Here is a 20,979-nt window from a genome sequence, read left to right as displayed (position 1 = left end):
GCTTGTAGCTGGTAACAAGCTTTTCTTAAGAGTCTGGACCAACTCTGCAGTGAAGAACAGGGACTTTATTTCTGTACAGCAGTGAACATAATGCATGGCCTCTCAGTGACATTCTTAGCTCTTTTACTGTTAACTACAGTAACTTCACTCTCTTAACACTCTGCAACTCACTGTGACTGTGGCTAAAAACACACTTTCACTCTGAATACACGCTTCCCACAAACCCGCTAGACTATGTCACACACACAGGTTACCCACAAGGCAAACCCACAGGGCTTGACTCATGCTCATGCGTCTTATGAAGGAACATGTCACCCAGTGCACCAGTGTGGCTCGCTGGGGTGTTTTTAATAGTTTTTAGACAAGAATAGAGGTCTGTGGCACAGGAGAACAAGCTATTTTAGGCTTTGTGGTTTCACAGACAATACTTGTTAGTAGCATCAGTTCTAGGGCTGCAACTAAAAGTGATCACAATATGCTAGAACACAAGGTAATGTCAATAAAAGTCTTATTTTGTCCGACCAAAACTCAAAAATATTTCATTCACTATAATGTAAAACCAAGAAAAGCAACAAATTCTCACACTTGAAAACCCGGACACATCAAATGTTCAGCATTTTTACTTAAAAAATTTCTTAAAAGATTAATTGATTATCAAAATCTAAATTATTGCAATTAATTTTGCTTTTATCGACTAATCTGATGATGAAAAAGCATACCATAAAAAGACCAAAATCAATAATGAACTCATTATTGGTTTTGGTCTTTTTATGGTATTTATTGACAATGAGAAAAATATAGAATTATAGATACAGTTTTATACTTGCATCGTCAGTAACATGTTGTATTAAAAAGTAACAAAAATATGTGTTGTCCAGAAGACCATTATTGCAGTTTGAAGAGAGCAAGGTCATCTTTCCAAAATAATGGCAAGTATCTTGATTTCAAAAGTCTGATCTGTGTCAGATGGAACCTTCGGCTTTAAGCCAAAAGATCAACACAGGATTTTGAAATGGTGAAAATGCAAAAACAGAAAGCTTTGTTAAACGTGTGCAAATTATATTTTTTAGATTAGTACCATCCTGCTGAGCCTCACTAACATCAACAGATTTGTACTTAAGAACAGTCTGTCACTATGGCAGCTGGCATGTGTGCTTTTAACCAGAAGTTGCATGTTTTTTTCCCAGCTTGTTCTTCATCACTTGTTTTCACACTTGCTTTTTAGATATAGTTTTAGTCAATTTATTCTGATTTAGGAAAAGAAACACTAGACACAGCAGCTGCTGAGGTTGTGTATTTGTGTGTGGTAGGGGTGTAATGGTACAGAAAATTTATGGTTCTGTATGTACCTCGGTTTTGGGGTCACGGTTCGGTATGATTTCAGTACAGCAGAAAAAAAAGAAAGGTAGAAAATAACATTTTGGTCCCTTATTTTCTAAAATGTTAACATCTAACAATGGCTCATTGGTCAAAACTATAACTGAAACAGTTTAGCTGTGCTGCAGTGGAAAAGGAAAACATCTGCTGACAGCTTTTTTGTGCTGATTTATGGTTTAATTGTGTATAAAGTAGTTCAAACTAATGCCACCTCCAGCAGCTACAACAGTAACATGCTACTTACGCACTGATGCTTCAGTATTATAATAATCTAATGATGTCATTTATAATAATATATATGTGTCATACATATGTGTCATATATAATATCATATACAATAATATATCAGTCAGAGGGACTAAACCACTACTTTTACTTTCATACTTTTTAACTACATTTTTCTCTCTCAGAACTGGTTTTTACAACATGCTGTCTGACCATGTCAGAAATCAAATGTGTTTAGAGTTTTTGAACAGCTTCACTCAAAGACAGCTGTCACAGAGAGGGGAGGGGGACGGGGAGACACGGTATAATTTCACTACGGAGATAATGGAGCATATTTTAATAGTTGTGTTGCACTCGGTCAGCGCTATGGGTCTCTCGTTTGTCATTCTGAAGGCAGCAACACTACAGGGTAACAAGGGTAACCAGGGTAACCAGGGTAACCAGGCTACCTTGGCTAAGCCAGCTAGCATACATCCATGAGCATGCTGCAGCTAAGTGGTGTGCTGTTCCGGTTGGAACTTGCGCTCTAGAATTATTGTTCCGAATGTCAGAGTTAGTGGATTAATAAACTATTTTGACAGTAATTGTTTGGGTATTCTTTCAGCGTATTGTTTGTACAACTGCATATACTGAACCATAACGTCTGACCATGATGGTTTGGGATGAATTCATGTACCGTTACACCCCTAGTGTGTGGAGATGTATGCATAGATAAGAGTTAATTCTATCCAGAACAGATGGAAATATCTCTTTGTTTCAACTCCTCTTTGTTCCTTCTTCCCCAGTCACAAAGTCTGAGTCTATTATGTTTTTGTAAGCTGTCTGTGTTGAGCTTTGCCAAGAGGTATCAGGAGATGGTTCCTCCCCAAGTTTTCTAAGTGAGTGGGTCTCAGCAGATGTGCACAGAAGGACCTGCACATTAGATCCTGAATCTTAAATCCAACTCTCCCTTCTCCATTTCTCTTATCTCTTACTATGTTGGGCCCCATGTGAATAAGGCCTACGGTTAACCTTGGAAACAATGGATCGATTTGGGCCTCCTCTTTTGCTTGCATCCTAAGAAACAGTACTACAAGATCCTCCTACACATGATTCATTGCGCTTTCTCCCATTCTGCAAACCATGATTCTTTCTTTTTCTGTCATTCCTAGCTATTTTAATTTCTAAAAACTCTCTAAATTCACCCCTTTGAAGAGGGGGAGAGTTCATGATTACCAAAACATTTTGACTTATGTAAAGACTGCTTTATTATGGGATGAAAGTGTTTTTAAGTCCTTACCTGTGGACATAGGCTGTCAATTTGGGTGGCAGCCATTCGAACCAACTTCACACCCTCTTCATTGTTGGAGATGGAGCAAGCCAGGTTAGCCACCTGAATAAAGAAAACAACAACAAAAAAAAGGACAAATTGCTTAAAACATGAAGTCCAATGTTTTTACCTGAAGGTCGAGAGGAAAAAAAAAAAAGTTAAAAAGTTTTCCCACACTGGCAGACACCCATGCTATTCTCTTAATGTGTGGAGTAGGTATGTACAGTAGATATGTATCGCTATCTGTGCATGAAAGGGAAAATTTGTCTCAGAGAATCATTTTTGGGGTAAACAATGTTCCAAAAAATGGGGCCTGCTCAATTGCTTGCCCCTTATTCAACGCAACAACTCTATGGGTCTTGTTTTAAACGCAGATCGCCAGCATCAGATCAGACCACACAGGTGGCAATTTCATTTTTGTGCTGGACAGTTGGTGGAAATAAAAATCTAGACGAGCAGTGAATGACATAGACCTAATGTCTGTCCAACAGATGACCATTTTCACAGGTACATTATTGCAGTGGCATTACTACTGAGAGCATGTAATGTATGTGAAAAATGTTTGACAAATAGTAGAGTGACTCATTCGGATTCAAAATGGACAGGTCAACACAATATATATACAGAAAGCCTCAATGGGCTGACATTTTTTCAGCATGACTAGCATGCCTAAATATTATGGGGTTTGGTGGTGGACGGTGCTTTATTCAATAATTAAGTTGCCAGGTGTGTGTGTGTGTGTTTTTTTTTTTTTTTTTTAATTTATTTATGGAATGATCCTTCGTTGGATGTATGTCTGTCTTTATATCGAGGGATCTTTTCTTCATAACATGTTTCCAATCTAACTCCTTTAGAGCTACACTGATATTTCATAATTAATTTCAAAATTAACTGTGGACAGACATGCTATCTATCTGTATGCAGTATATCATACAAATTGGTTAAATAGTTTTAAAAAAGAAAAAGATAAGCCATTAGATGTAGTAGAAAACGTTTGAAACCACCACTAGCACATCTCTTGCAATTTCTTCTTGACAGAACACACACACACAGATGCACACACACACACACACACACACACATACACATACACACACAGTATTGATGTATTTCACTGTTAATTTTCATAACTTCAAACTCCATATAATCCAATACCATCCCTAAGTAAATCAGATTTTAGAATGAGGCCAGGCTTTGAAACTGAGCTAAACAGACACATGCCTGTTGGCAGCAAAAGGTGCCAGTCTGTATTAGCACTTCTAGTGCTCACATGTCACTGTTTGAGGCAAATTGAGGTAAATCAAATTTGTGTTAGAGGACTCTTGCTTAGAGCTCCGTCTCTTTACTCATGACAGCAATGAGCACATTGATGGATTGCAGTCCTTTATGTGAAGCTGTGTGTGGATGTGTTTAAAGTGTGTGTGTGTGTGTGTGTGTGTGTGTGTGTGTGTGTGTATGTGTGTGTGTGTGTGTGAGAGAGAGAGAAGACAGAATGTGATTGAGAGTCTATGTTCCACATAAACGTGAGTGGCTGCATGCAGAGGATTTGTTTGGAAAGATACAAAACATAATTCCATCATAATTTAAGTTCCCTGCATTCACTTCATGTTTTACAATACTGTAAACTATACAGAGCATCTCCAAGAACCTTAACTACATTATGACACATTTGCAATTTTCTCATTGTCTTTGAAAGGTAATTTAAAAAAAAAAAAAAATGCTGTATTGTTTCTAAACAAATACTCCCAGTTAAGAAAAGCATTGGCCAATTTCAGCCATTATAGTTTAAAATGTAATTGTATTTTTCTTTTAGTTTAATGGTCTTCAGCCGATGGAAGCATCGTGCTTTGGTTTTATCTTGTGGCTTGTGACTGTGACAAAACACTTACATTGTATTAGCATGTAAAACTCTCCCATCATGTCATATCTTGTCTCCTAAATGCACACATTAATGTGACATGGATGAATTGACCTATTTTCTGAATATTTAAGTCATGATATTTTTGCTTATATAATTGGGTGCAGGACTGCAGGCTAAAACTACAATAGCACAGAAATTTTCTTTAAATGATAAAGCCTTTATGTGTCATTTGTGGTGTCTCCATAAAATAACAGGCTTTCAAAAAGTAGGACAAACGTGCAGCACTTTTTCCATTTACCTCTTTTTCCAATTACAATATAATTGCAGTGCTTGAACAGTAAAAAGCAAGTCTTTTCTTTCTGTCTTTATCCAGTTACATAGTTTCCTTTCTCTAGTTCTGCTCAAGCCCAGTGGCCCTCTGACTGCTGCAATGGGCTCATGTAAAGCAAGGGGGCAGAGGGCTTTCTGGAGGCTGGAAACATGCCCAACAGGCCCACTCCCACTCCCTCTTACCCAACACAGAGAGCTGGGCCAGGGCCAATGCTGCAACATCCAGCCAAATCTACTAATTGCAATTATCTAAGGAAGTGCTTCTCCTTTGAGGTTTTGTTTTTTTTTTTTCCAAAGAGAGGAGGGAAAAACCAAGACAGAAGGTTTGAGACTACACAATGCAAGCCTAATGCTGATACGGTCAAGGATGTTGGAACAGAATACGCAATTCAAAGGAGGTGTGTGCGTGTATGTGTGTGTATGAGAGAGAGAGAGAAAAGGAGCAATAGAGAGAGATCCCAGCTGAATGCCCATTCTTCATTTTAGCCTCGAACAAAGAACTATCGATTTTGTCCTTTTGCTCTGCTCTGGATAATCACTTCAATTCTAATTTGATGAAGGTTTCCACTGCAGTTGGAGAGATGGGCATTCTCATGTATGCTATCTAAATCACCTAAATGGAGCTGAGTGACTGAAAATAGATCTGATAGTGTCATTTTTTTTTTTCTTTCTTTCTTTTTACACAGGGGGTTGTTACTGACCTAAAATCTATTGACAGGAAGCTCTGATGGTGGTAATATATTAAATAACATCTTAACACTGTCTGCATACAGTGCACATGATCAGTGTCATGTGTAGTGTATGTGATCTCATGAATCGCTGCTGTTGCATTATGTCTGATGTAATGCCTAAAACGTATCCCTTTTCCCCCTTCTTTGAATGTTCTTGTTTAACGTTTCTGTACTTTTTTCAGTGTCTGTGCCAAATAGCAGGGAAGCTGAAGCCAGAAGAAGACTCTCCTTGTTTCACTCAGGATGGTCAGAACCCCTCCAAACCATGCTATTTCTACAGCCATTTCCAGTAACTACACAGCACAAATCACCCTTTGCAGTTACTAACTCTCAGGAACGACTAATAGAGCGGGTGTCATCCAAGGTGCCGCGAACAACAGCTCCTCCCAAAACAGAGGCAAGAAACAGATTTTAAAAAGGAGAATGACGGTGGAAGAAGCAATCAGTGGGGATGACATTTTAAGTTATGTGATGTAAGACAGAAGCACTTTGTTCTATTAAAAGGCTGTCATCTGAATTTTTTTCAGAAATGGGGTTCACTGACATGGGCTAAAGGGTTGTCTTATATCCCTTTCAAATACACACAACTACTGAAATCTCTCATTGCTCTTTTTCTGTCTCTCTACTGCTTATGCACACATACGTGAGCATCAACACACACTCACAAACACACACACACACACACACACACACACACACTCACATGCACACACACACACACACACACACACACACACACAGTAAATAAATCAGTCTGTCAACATAGATGGAGCAGAACACATAACAGGGGAATACAGTATGCAGACTGTGAAACAATTACAGGCCTGCCCTCACAGGAGCACTTCTACTTGTTTTAGTCATGAGCTGTCAGCTCCCAGCAGGGACACCTGTACACACATTGCATGGACTGGAGGTGACAGAGACAGGTTAAGGTGCATGACACTGGGTAACGCCAGATGTCAAGGTTGTGTGAGGTTCAAATCTGCAGAGGATATAAAGCAGCAGGCGTTGAAGACCTGCTGTGACTGACTATGAACCACGCCTTTGAAAATCAATCCCTATTAAGGAGTGGAGTGCGTATTGCCTCAGGACGAATGCCCGCCGGGCTCGTAACAACATCAAAAGACATTCCAGACCTTGCAGCATATTAAACAAGAAAAGTGTGAAATAACAAGAACAAAAGCGAAAGATTTTTGAGCATGTTCGCCATGATAGTGGTTGTGATGTCTATACTTCTACTCTTCAGACAAATCTCCAGACAAAGGCACTTCTTGATTGGGTTGCTTGTAATTTTCAGAACAATAAATATCACACATCACAACCTGTGTGAAACATAAAATGATTTCCTGACTGAGTGACATCGTTATGCTCACGAGTGTTTATAGAAAGAGTAAACTGTCTCCAACAACAGGGGATGCCATTTTCATAAAACTTCTGTTGTACACTATTTCATACCTAGTAAAATATACTGGAAAACAATCAGTCCAATGTTTATTTTTCATGCATGGTGAGGATACAACATGATCTGAAATTAGGGAATAGCTTTATGTGTCATTTTGATTACTGATTGCTGTTTAATTGCTCCCTCTGCTACCTTTTTCCATCTCCCCACCCACCCTCGCCTGAGAGACAAAGTAGACCTAAATTGCGAGTGACTCTAATGCACTTAGGAGCTCTCTCTACACTTCCTAACTCAGCATGGAAATGAGTTTAAGTCACTGTTTACTAAGTGACAGGTCCACTAATATGTGGCTGACTGGGATACAATCCTACAGTCTTCTACACACTGTCTCCATACAGAACCCTGGTCCATCAACTCCATGCATACAGACACATTTGCTGGCACACACTCACAGAGAAAGAGTGCCTCTCATTATTTCATGGGTGCACATTTTTAAGGTAAAGGTAGCTGCTTAAAAATGGTAGAAAACAGTACAGCATTCACCCACTAAACTCCAGTGGGTGAACAATCAGGAATGTACCTGTTTTGGTCTGTCCTTTGACTTCATCTGAATAGGACGATATAAAGTAAATGCAGAATGACAATAGCGATTAATCACAAGAAAAAAATTATTATTACAAGGTCACCTACACATGAACAAATATGGAAATGCCTTGCAGTACAATAAAGATAGGTTCCACTACTATATCCTGGTGTTAAAAAAAAAATCAAACTAGCATTAAAACTAAAACTCTAAAAGATGAAAAAAAACAAACAAACTTAAAATAAAATGTGACTACAAAACAAACTAAAAACTAAAACAAAAAACATTCATTTATTGATGCAAGTATACCCAGCTTTTTTTTTCATTCTGTACTGCTTAACTGTAAGTGGCAAAGTTGTGAAAAAAAATCAGGTTAAGACATCCACTGAGGCCGCCTGATAGCAACATGGAAGTTCAGTGACCCAATTCCATACGGTCAATGAATCCTTAACAAAGCTGCCTCTAGGTCAGCTCCGGCAATTGTACATATTCCCTTTGACCAAACCTTTACTATAGGAACATGTACAGTTGCCTGACTGAGGTGGGAATGACTGGAGGAATCAGGAGGAAATGACACAGTGCCTGATAACAATTATGCGGCATGATTTTCTTTCACTGAAATTCGAGTTCAAAATTAATTACCCTGTAAGGTGTGTAATACTGCTCCTCTGTGTGTTGGATGATTAAGCTTACTTTTTGACAGCACTACTTTTGATAGAATGCTGCTGCGTTAAGTTTCTGTTCATTTGGACATGCATCCACAGTGTCTACACACTTTAGGGTGAGTAGCATGTTAGCAGAGCAGCGGCGGCAGCTTCTGTATACACAGAATTCATTCAGGTACTCTACTGTGTGTAGGTCACTTACATTTTGGTAACATACAATCAAACAATCTTTAGATATGCGTGTAAAACAGAAGAAAATAGACTTGAAGCATAAAAATATGTTTCAGGTCGTGGTTATGTGGCCTGTGCAGACTATGTAGCTATACTGATTCAATTGGTTCCATCAGACGAGCGAGCTAGACAGTAGAAAAATGCTAATGAAACAGTAGACACGTCGTAACTTCATGAATTCACATTTTTGTCCTTTCATTTCATGATCAATGCTGTGCACAGCATCCGAAGCATGTAGACGAAGTGCACCAAAGGTCTTCATAATAAAAAAAACACACATTTAGGAATTCTCTTTAATCCTACCTTAGAAGTGATTTCAACAGCACCAATAAAACTATAACCTTAACTGACACAAAATACTGTATTGACTAAAAAAAACTACAAATGTTCCTTTGAAAATGAACTCAATCAAACTTCACTGGTACTAAAACATAAAATCCGAAACTAAATAAAAAACAAACCTGAAATGCCCTGAACCCAGCTGAGGCCAAAACCTTAGTACTTAATAATTTGTAACACTACTCCACCAAGATAGACCCTGATACTTCCATGCTCACAGAATAAGCAATCTGTCAGCCTTCTGTTTTCTTTTTTCTTGGAGCAAGTCAAAAGTTTCTCTGAAACACTTGCAATAATGACTGTCAATATGTGACTTTGATGATACCATAATTGCCGAGCTAGAAATCTTGTTTTTGGCATTTCTTTGAATTACACATTTATAAAACAGCCTCTAACATGCCATCTTTTAGAACAAACTTTAATTTCACCGATATATATGAATATATTTTTTGCTTCAATCTGCATGTTAGGTCTTGCCAACACATGTCTGAGTCTGAGTGCCTATTGATTGAAATTGATATCAAATTATGATTAGTATAAATGTTTGTATGCTTTTGGAATACTACAAAAAGTAAAATGCAGTGCCCCATTACTAATAACTGATATTTTTTATTGAGTTATGAGGTAATTTACAAAAATATCTGATTAATATGTCAAATATGTAACATGACTTTCAATTGTTCCTTCTTTTTCTTTTTTTGTAAGTCTGTGATTTTTAATCAAAGCTGCGGTTGAACCCTACAGAAAACAGAATAGCCTTCACTATCACACCATGGTCTCCCTGACAACCATGACTGAGCTCGCATGAAAGGCTGCCAGAGTGTGATTTACAGTGGTCGTTTCTCGGGAGCCGCAGTTGAGGTTTGGGTATTCCTGCTAAAACCATGGCCGGCTTCTTGATAAATATGATAATTCGCTGCAGGCTCCTGGGGTGGTGAACCAGCACTGCTAGCAGGGGGAGGTTAGAATCGCACATGAGACAAAAGCGGGGGTGGAAGAAGACAATACAGTTCAGACATGCACAGACACATGCTCATGGCTGCATATGTACATACACACACCAGAAAGGAGAGCAGAGGGACCTGATGTAATACAAAAGTAGATGCTAGCAAACTGTTTGCAGCAGTCTGTACTTTGCTTGCTCACCCCTTTATAGTGCTAAATGTCAAAGACCAGTGGCTCATTTCAGTGACCAAATACACAGAGGCTTCACAATGTGATTTATTTACTTTGAATTTTGAATGCCTAAATGAAGAAGGCCATAGGACGCGAGGATGGGCACCTAGAGAATAATACCCACAATATAAAATTTTATTGAGCTCAACAAGGGACACAGAGAGGTAATTGAAAGCAATATAAACAAATCATAAAGTTAGCTGGACAGAACTGAATTAGGACAAGGATATATATGTGTGTGTGTGTGTGCGTGTGTGTGTGTGTGTGTGTGTCTGCACATGCTATATATGAGCATCTTACAGCTTCAATTTAGAGTCCTGGATATTGGATTATCTTATTCACATTGCTATGAATGACAGGACATTAAAGGAAGAAGGGAGATGGGAAAAAAATGGCTGACTCACTTTCCCTCAGGCAGAGGGCAACTATTCACACTTCCTATTGGCCTTGGTGTCTTGCTGCTTTGCTGTGGTCTGGTCTTCAGGAGCAAATGCTGGCTAGATTGATTTCTCTTCATTTTGCTACGAGCACTCTATCGCATGGGGGTAGTGGGGTTTGGTACCACCTATATAGTCAAAAAGTTGTATCTCCCTGGTAGGTAGTACAGTAGTTTGTTCATCTTACATCTTTTGCCTTTTGCTAAAGCTGGTACTGTCGCCACAGGGGCCAGACTGCCTCTCTCACAGTTCCCCTCCATCCCTCTTTCCCCCGAAAAAAAGAAAAAAAGAAAAAAAAGAAAAAAAAAAATGCAGCTTGGGCTGTTTCAACTGAAGTATTGATTTCTCTTTGCTTTCTCTCTCTCTCTCTCTCTCTCTCTCTCTCTCTCTCTCTCTCTCTCTCTCTCTCCCTCCCACCCTCTCAAAGAGTGCTAGCCAAGCAGTTGGGCTTGGCACCAAAACATAATTATGAAAATGGACCTCTGGGTTGTTTCTTTTAATCTACCTGTACATTCCACAGTCCCTCTGCAACAGACGCTATTTAAAAACTGTTTCAGGGGAATTGAAATGTTTAACCCACAGTAGTGTAAAGAATGGTATACCTTTTATCAGTTGCCATATAAATCAAGTGTGTAACAGATCCATCACTATTTTTGGCCAAAACGATCAGGAAATGCCCGTGTAATACTGACTCACATCGTATATTGTTAGCAGGAAAGCAAACTTCTCAGTGTCAAGGCAGAGTGAGACTTGAGTGCTTGATACTTTCTGTCAAATGCTGGCATCAATTTACACTGTGTGCCACCCATGACAAAGTGCCTAGAGTCAGACAGCAATTGCTGCTCTCTCCCCAACTTACAGTTCAATGGCCAGTAAAACCCAAATGACACAGCCAAAATCAGACCCATTTTCAAAACATTAAATTCTGCAGCACGACATGATACACAGTAGCTGCAGTATCAAAACTACTTCCTTGCTCAAGGTGTTAGTGTCATGTCATGTTGCAGTGCTAAACATGATAAAGTAAAACATATATTTGGGCTGCCTTTCTATGATACTGGTCTGTAAATTCAGAGTAATTCATTAATTCATTAATCCAAACAAAAGGTTGTATTGCAAGATTTGTTCTGCATGGACATATAAGGTATGATGCATCTCGATATAAACCTTCCGTTTCTGTAACAAGCATGTTCATGATGTTTTGCATGATTCGTATCACCTAAGTGTCATTTGGTCTTATAAAGAGCAGGAAATTAGAACCCTGTTTCACACATGACTAGATTCTAGTTGATCCAAAGGATCTTTAACACCATAGTCCAATCTCAGACAAAATGTGACACGGCAAGACCTTGACATTTCTCCACATCACATCCCTCTGCCTCCTCACATCTTTCTAAGGCACAAGAAAAGCATGATTAGTCCTGTTGGATAATAGATGCACGCAGTGGGAAAGGTCAGCAGTTGTCAGCCCTTAATGCCTCAACCTTTAAATTGGGGGGGGGGTGGGAGAGGAGAGATGAAATTAAAAAATAAGGAGTGAGGATAGGAGCTGGTGACACTGATGATTTATAAGAATCAATAATTACTCCTTCCATGTCATACACATGTGAAAAATGGTGGAAATATGTACATGTCACAGCTCAGGTGCCAGAAAAAAAAACTCTGCTTTACATCCTTCCAGTTGCTTATTAGTGAGAGAGGAAAATGTCAACAAATATAAGATGTCTTCTGTGGATGCTGCAATCATAAAATCATACATTTATGCAAGAATAAAGGAGTTTGTATGATATGATTTGAAGTTAATTAGCACCACAGTTTTCTACATTTCAGTCATGTAAACAACAACATATGAGTGCTTTTGAGAGCCTAGATGCGTCAGATGCATCTGGTGTACTTGTCTCTCAGGAAGTCTAATGCACCATAGAAATGTGACATTGATTCCTATGCTTTTAAATTAATGCGTGTGTGATTTTCTCTCAGGTGAGAACAGGGAAGTGTGAAGACGTGAAAGGCCATCATGGCACTGGCTGTGAGCAGAATTAACAGCATTAAAAACTGTCTCCATCATGTCCATTAGTCCTCCTCCATATTGGAATATTATTCCTAGTAGGGTGTTAATAAATAACACTTCATGTATAATGCAGTGTTCACCTGATCTGCACCTGATATTTGAAAAGTTTTATAAGTATACTTTCTGTGGTGATATAGACTATATTGCAGTACGCAGGGTATTTACTTTCCTGCAGGGATAAAGACGTGAGGTGATAAAACTGTGATGAGAGCATATCAGTAAAAGTGATAAAAAGGAGATCTACAAACTTTTTCTATGAGCCACGTTGTCGTAAGATAATTCCCCCTACTGTCACTTCATACAGCAGAATTCTTGTCACATTAGGTTGAAAAAAATAATTGTTAATATTTCATTTTCCACTTTACTGTGTTTATGAAGACAAATGTTTTGTGCTGGGAGTGTTAGTGGCACTGTACATCTATCTTTGGTCCATGTCAGTTTTACAAAAGGGTGTTAAGATTATAATAGCAATGTCTTGGCACACTTTTTGGCAGAGGACATTCACCAAAATAATAAATGGACTGCAGCAAGTCTAAGGACCCAGTGACCAGACAAAGTCAAATTTGTAATCAGCACAAGCTTTTGATGCAATGGCTTTAGCTAATTACTTCATTTAGGAGCAGACATAACTTTTGCCCTGGGTTGCCAATTAATGTGAACCCTGGAACCACATGTGTTATAGGTGCTTTTCTTACGTGGCAATGATAAACTATAAATTGTCGGTCCAATTAATTTAGGATTGGTGTAATTAAGCGGTAGGAATTGGAGACTGCTACCCCTATTGCTCCTTGGGGAGTAATGTCTGGACATTCCCACTGTAAATAATGCTCGCACCCTTCACTTTCCACTTTGAAAATGCTCTTTCGTGTAAAGAACTCATTAAAACACGTTGCTCTCATCAACCACTTTTAGGAAACGGTTGCCTTAATGTAGCCTTATGACCAGCTGGGGCCCAGCCTGTAGCATTTAAGGTTATTTCCACAATATAACAGACGGCAGGTTGTGGGAGTCACCATCAGGGCATATTCACAGCTGCCATCCCAGGGGTGTTGTTGCCGTACTGTGTAATTGGATATTTGTCTTAAAAATCAGGCTGTCAGTCTGTTTTGAATTCACAGATGAACCAAGACTGTCACCAAGTTAGGTTTATATGTACGGATTCTGATCACAATTACAGTCTCAAAGGGCTTTACAAAGGTCAGCTAGTAACCAATATACTGAGAGACATCAGTTGCCATTTGACTGTTAAGTAAAGGTGACAACTACAGCTTTAGCAATTCTGTCCTATCTGAACACTTGTTAAGGTGAGCTGACTATATGTCTGACTGGCAGTAAGAGAATGTGTGCTTTTGCTCTGACTGCTCAGATTGAATTTAGATGACCCATCCTGACATGATTCAATTTTCTAAACACTACTGGTCAGTCAATAAACTGACACCCTATAAAGTACTATAAAGTGACTAAAATACTGTGTATGTTTAAAGGCTAAATTCTCATATCAGTGGTCAAACCATTCAGTTTAAATCTTCATTTCATTCGAGACAGACAAAGACAGAGATAGATAGATATATAGATAGATAGATAGATCTCTCAGTTCATGTGCTTTCTTATTGCTTTTGTGGGAAAACAAGATCACACCAATAGCACTATTGGTGGATGTGCCTTAATTGCTACTGGTCTCAGTGGGACGACTGCCTAGGACACATCTTGTTTCAATTTCAACACCTCAGTTCTCTTCAGAGTTCTCTGTCTGCCAGTCCCATCAACACAGTCAACAGTCACAAAGAAGTCTGCAATACCCCATACACTATAGTGTTTCTCTTACCAGTGTAGTATTTTTTCTGTCATATTATCTATCTTATCTATCTATCTATTTTCTATATCTATATATCTATAGGGGGACTACAGTTTTCTAGGAAAATTGAAAAAGTGACACCACAGAGTAAAATGCTATTTTCTGTTTGGCTTTTGTTTTTTAATTCTGTGTTATTTCTTGGCTGAAAAGCAGGGGACAATGCAAGATCCAGAAACAAAAACTAGGCTTAATGAAGACACACACATGATGACACTCCGTTCACGCTCTAAACTTAAACTTCTCCACCACTGTCTGACAATGTTTGACCCTGACACCACACCCTTATCCCCATCACAAATTACTGCTGCATTGTTAACCACATTTAGAATGCGGTCACTGAAAAATTTATAAGCAGTACAGCGTCCTGGCATTGGATCACTTGGAAGTGCCATGCAAACAGGCAGGTAATCATATCATTTCACTGGTTCAGTGAATAGATTGGGAAAACATATGCCTTGGTTTGCAAAATTGAGGGAGAGTAGTAGAATATGTTTGAGATGTGAGATTGTTGAAATACTCCAACACTTTAGTTAAAAAAAGACACAGCAATAACTAACATTTTCTTTAACTCAGACATTTTTACTTGTGCTGAATTACTCATCAGCACTGGGAGTAAATCTTCTGCCAAAACCCTTTGCCACCCAGATGAAACAGAGGTTCGGGGTAATTGGCCGGAAATGGTAAAGCGAAGAATTTTTGGATTATTTACCATGGTAACAGCTGTCTCTTCTCTTCTCCTAACACTGTTTTGCAACTTTAGTCTCCTCAGGTTTTCTCTTTATTACTGCCCCTCTTGCCAGAATTAATTCATTGGAGCAAGAACTGAATTCTAAACTGAATGAAGTGTGTTGATATGGATTTATATGCTGTAGGCAAAGCTGTGAAGTTGTGCTTTAAGAGCAATTGGGAAGCACTTTATTTTACAGCACAGTAATTACAATATTACAGTAAGTATTTACAGTAAGTACTTACAACATAATGAAGAGTTAATTGCTGTGCAAAGACAATTACATGTTGTCTATAGCAGAGAATACTGTAATTAGGAGATCAACATAATTATTACATATTTGTACATAAAATTAATTACCTGGTTTTAGCTATGCAGCCTATAATATGTCAGGTAATTACATAGCCATAAACAGTTGCAGGTAATACTTTTGTAATAATCAGTCACAAAAAGTAATTATCGAAGTTAATCTCTGAGCACAATAAAATAATGAGTAATAGGCTCAGTATCAGTATTATAGTCCTATGAGGCAAATGAAACTAGATATAAAATTGAATCAACAGTGACATAGTATTTGTGTTTGGTGTGCCAAATTAAAGTTGGTTTGTGAAACAATGAAACTGACATAAAAACTAATAATCTTTTCTTTTTTTTTTTTCATAGGCCCCCAATAACAACATCCAACACCTACAAGGGTCCCAAGAGCCAACATTACTATGGGGGAGAGGGGGGGACAGTGCAAACTGCCAAATCATCCTCCATTTGAGGCAGAGCCACATCTCCCCTTCATTTACTCCCCTCTCCACCATCCTACCAAAAGTAAAGCTCCCCTCTGGAGAGAGAACGGATGGCTCCTTCTGCTCCATTAATCTAATGACAATGCCCCGTGACTAAGACCAGCTTAGCAGGCATTGCTCATCCCCATTGGCTCCTCTTTCACTTAGCATGCCATCTATGCATGAATGCAACAGGGGCAATGACAGCAAAAGGAGGAGGAGAAAGAAAATAAAGAGAGACCGAGTCACTGCAAACAATGGCTAGATTATATTGCACTGGTGTCCATGGTTACCGAAGCATGTCACATATCAGTACTGATAAAAGGTTTGATGAACTCTATTCATAAAATCATCAAAATAGTGTTAAGACAAGTCCTGTTTTAGGTTTCCCAGAAATCAGGACTATTATTTTTGGTGTACTGGGATGAGTAACAACACATGGCTTTATGTGAGAGAAAAAGAGAATAACATTCACGTCAACAATCAATTTGTATTTGAAACATGATATACGATAATAAATAAATAAATAAATAAATAAATAAGGAGAGTGCCTCCAGACATAACTTGTATATTTCTGTGGTGTCTGTAAAGCCTACATGCACCTCTTCAAAGCGTACCTCTACCTGCTTGGACTGTGTGACGACATGTAACAGGTCTTTCGCCTTTCTCATTAATACCAGGAAAATTAGCTCCTCATCATCTAGCAATGACAGCCATTCCGGTGCAAACCATCTCTTTGCTACTATAACTACTCTGATCACAAAGTGATTGTGAGAGAATTTACATAATTACTACTTTTCTGACAGAATTAATGCTCAAACTAGCAATCTGGTTTTGCAGCCGCGCAATGACAGTAAATGGGGTCTACACAGAACTACAAATCAACAATTACTGCAGACGCACCTACAGCATAGCCATGGCGACGCCTCAAGTTTAATTTACGAATTAGATGACTATGATGTGTCTTTAGTTCAGCCCTGCGGCGTAGGTAGTACAAACACCGCCTTCCATCTGACACCTCTGGGAATGTCACTGCCCTGTGGTGTATGTGTTGCTTGCTGATGTCCGCAAGAGCACAGGCTCTGTGTATGTTAGCCAGCATCTCATAGGAGAGATGTCCGCTTCAGCCTAACCTCCGGGGAAATAGCGACCAGAAGTTGGCAGTCATATAGCAGAGCTGCTGGCCCAGAATAGCACAGGGTCAGTGTGGAAAAATAGGCCTCCCACACAACAAGAGCAGACAGGGCTTCTGAACTAAATGTGTGACACTCTGAGTCAAGCTAACTGCCAAATATTCTTGCTCACATTGAGAGTACATGTAACAGATCTGTTTGGATATGACATGGCCTCATGAACCCAGGCCCAACCCACGCACTTAAATAACTGGGTTACATTCATCTTTCTCCACTCAGCCGATTTCTTAAAAGTCATGTGAACAAGAAATCTGGTTTCCGTAATTGGGGTAGGGGATTAGAGGAACCTGATGGTCCCAGCTAGATTTCTACTTTAGAACGGCCATTTCTTGGCATTGTACAGTGTACAAGCAGGTTTCTAATTGGCTTTTTTTTTCTGCAGAACAAGCACTTCACACGGAGAGAGTATCAGTCATTTAACAATCTCCCCTTACTGTTGTGTGCCCCCACAGTATTGATTGAAACTGATTTTGAGATAATTGTTGTAACAGATTGGTTCATATTCATGTTGTGCAGGACATGTCGGCAGATAATCAAAAAAAAACAAACTCACGTTTAAACTTGTTTGAATGAATTGACATGATTTATTTGTTGCTTGTACTTGTGTGGCTTAAACTCTGTTTTGGAGGGACCCCACCCCGTTGTGAGAGAGTATTTGGCTTTTTGATAATTGTGTTGATGCTTCTTGTATGTTATTTTTACAGTAAATGTTTACAGTAAACAAAAATCTACTAACTCATATGTATGTTGTAACATGACAATAGCAGAAATAAAAAATGACCTCGTAACGGTAGAAGTATTTAAATCAAAATGCAAAACAATAAATAACACTAGCAGCCACTAAAAGTTGTCTAACGATCGACCAAACTTCAGCAGCAAGTCTTGCCGAACTCCGCAGGCAGCAAGAATACTAGATACAAGGAGTACACTGAATCAGAGCTCCCTTTTCTTTATTTGCAATGTTTCAACCAACTACAGATCTTCCTCAGGCAAAGCAGGAACACTATCCACAGGCCAAGTGAGTCTAGTGTCTGACTCTGATACTTGAACCAATCTTGCTGGCCTGAATCCCCCATGCAGTTTCTTTGGTATTCTGAGGCATACAGGCAGCAGTTCGACATGTACGGGAAGTGTCGAGTGCAGCAAGTTTGTGCGAGACCTGGTATCAGCAACAGGCGAGCCGAGTCAGGTCGAGTACACATGTTTGTAGCACTGAATAACCTCAGCAGCGAGTGCATTGAGCTATGGTATGCTCAGAGAGTTGTGATGTAAACGAACTAGAAAAAGAATCGGTACAAAAGATTTGTTCATTCATTCTTTTGCCAGCACTTACACACACGCCCACACACAACACCCCCTCCCCCCACCAAAAAAGAAAAAGAAGTCAAGGCTGAAACTGATCAGCTACATGCAAAGAAGTTCTCCGATTACTTGCATAAACTAGTTACTTACATGCGATCTAAATGCATCTTTTAATGCATCTAAATGCTGCTTTTAGCAAAATATCAATTAATATGCACACACTTTTTAGGACAAAGTTGATATTATTAAATGACATCACACATGAGCCATGTAAAAACAGGTCATCAAGGTCTTTCTTTAACAAATAAAGTTGGACGCAAATAATCCCTGGATCTCTTGGAACACCTTCTTACTTATTTCAGCATTGTTTGGGGATAAAAAATGTTTCCCCCTCGATGACTCAGTCTTGATTGAGTGTTCCTCTGCTTTATTACCCAGGGGGATGTTTGTTGCCATGGTGACAGAGAAAGCAGGGGGGTGATACAGGATTTCATTACCGACTGAACAAAGAGCAAAATGACACATAATTTGCTATTCTGAAAGACAGACAAGCAAGGATCAAAAGTTTTTACCTTACTATGTTCTTTGCATGTTACTCCAGGTAATTATGAGCTGAAAAGGCCATTACAATCTGTCTGTTTGCTGGTGTTTGTTTAGTCTTGTTGATGTCAGCAATTTCAGGAAATTATGACAGATATAAACTTTTGGGATGGAAAATGTAGAACTATTATATTTATTATTATATTTTATTGCAAAAATGCACCCACTACTTCTACCCCACATCCTTGCCATTATCAGTAATGAGACTGTGACCATATGTGCATTTACAATGTAAGCTTTAGGACAAACATAGAAGAGATAATGTAGTACTGATACAGTGCTGTATAACTGCACTGAGAGAGAGCAATTTTTTTCTCTCTCTATTTTGAAGCAATATCTGAATTGGTGTCATTGAACCCAGCATCAGGCAGTGTTTAAAATACATGTATTGTAGCGTTACTTCTAGCTTTATTTTAACTTACACAATAAAAGTAATAGATAGTGTTAAACCTGTAAATATTTCTTTCTGCTCTGTCACTGAGGAGGTGAATGCCATCTTTGAAACTACTACTGTTTGCCATAAAAAGTCTTTACAGCCATGAATAGGGGACATTTTCATCTTGGCTTTTATAATGTTGAAAATGTTGTGTTCCCAAGAACTTGCTAACCAGTTTGCTGTCAAATTCACAGTGCAATGAACAAATTCAATTTACGTTTATTTGCCATGCAGGATATATGCTCACTGAGCACTTTAAGGAACACTTGTGCATTATATTGAAAAGTGTTCCTAATATTTTATCCACCCAATTTACATACATGAGGGGGACAAAATATTATATTTATATTCAATATAATGCACTCCAGTACACCACCACCACCCACTTCCTAAAAGTAGAATTAATGGCAGAGCTGTTGTAGTGGATTGTGTTAGATTGCACAGGTGTGCCTTATAAAGTGATTGTATGTTTTAACTGTGACTACAATAAGGGAAGCTATACATTAACTTACGAACAACCATATAGATGTAATACTGAAAAACTTCTTACACACTACTGAAAATCTCTCACACACAGGAATTTACACACATAGTGGTGAAAAGAGGCACATACACTAAGGAAACAATGTACAGGCAAGTAAAATCTTGACTGTGCATGATTTTACTGGTATGTATGCAAGAAGCTTTCCAGTTGTGTGTGTGTGTGTGTGTGTGTGTGTGTGTGTGTAAGAGAGAGAGAGAGTCTCACTATGTGTGTGCATGTGGCTTCACCATCACATCTGTGTGAAACAGCTGTATGACACCCAGATGTATGCACTCACATGTCCCACTGCTTTTCCAAGTTACTCTTAATTTCCAATTCAAATAGCGATTTACTCTGTACAACATGTGAAACGATCCCCCCTGTGGCTGCCCGTAATGCAATAAGATCAGACCAATGAATGCATATGGATTAAATCAACCCAAAATAACACACATTAAACTCACAACACACAATTTATCACATTGTATGCTCTCACCAATTCATATTAGAGCACTTGTGCACAAAAAAAGAACAGTTTGTACTAACAATATTAGATAGTTCAGTAAACAGTGTTTACTGCATGAATCTTGGGGTTGAGTGAGCCAGTGTGGCTAACTCTGGGTGGTGTGGTCTGATGATCTGATCAGCTAGCAGGAGGGCGAGAAATGCCTTGTGTGCTTCTGTGTGCACACATGCATTAGCATACTCTATGAATCGGATCAAAGATAGTGTGATGAGCAGTGCCTTCCTCATGAATATGCAGGAGGCAATGCTCTGCTTGCATTATGAGTCACTTTAGGCCTGAGCCACACTGTTGTGTTTTCACTTGT

General features: G+C 38.9%; 1 protein-coding gene across 2 annotated transcripts in view; it reads right to left on the bottom strand.

Moving 5' to 3' along the window:
- Positions 1-20,979, bottom strand: part of ctnna2 (catenin (cadherin-associated protein), alpha 2) — a 337,649-nt gene that overhangs the window by 37,899 nt on the left and 278,771 nt on the right. For both annotated transcript variants that reach the window (XM_044346939.1, XM_044346937.1), the window contains one exon: positions 2,882-2,974. In XM_044346939.1, coding sequence (XP_044202874.1) covers positions 2,882-2,974 — 93 coding nt within the window. The remainder of the gene's footprint in view (positions 1-2,881; positions 2,975-20,979) is intronic.

Source organism: Thunnus albacares, chromosome 3, assembly GCF_914725855.1.
Source record: "Thunnus albacares chromosome 3, fThuAlb1.1, whole genome shotgun sequence".
NCBI classification, from domain to species: Eukaryota; Metazoa; Chordata; class Actinopteri; order Scombriformes; family Scombridae; genus Thunnus; species Thunnus albacares.
Note: the sequence above shows the minus strand (reverse complement) of the source record. Positions and strands in the feature narration are given on the sequence as shown.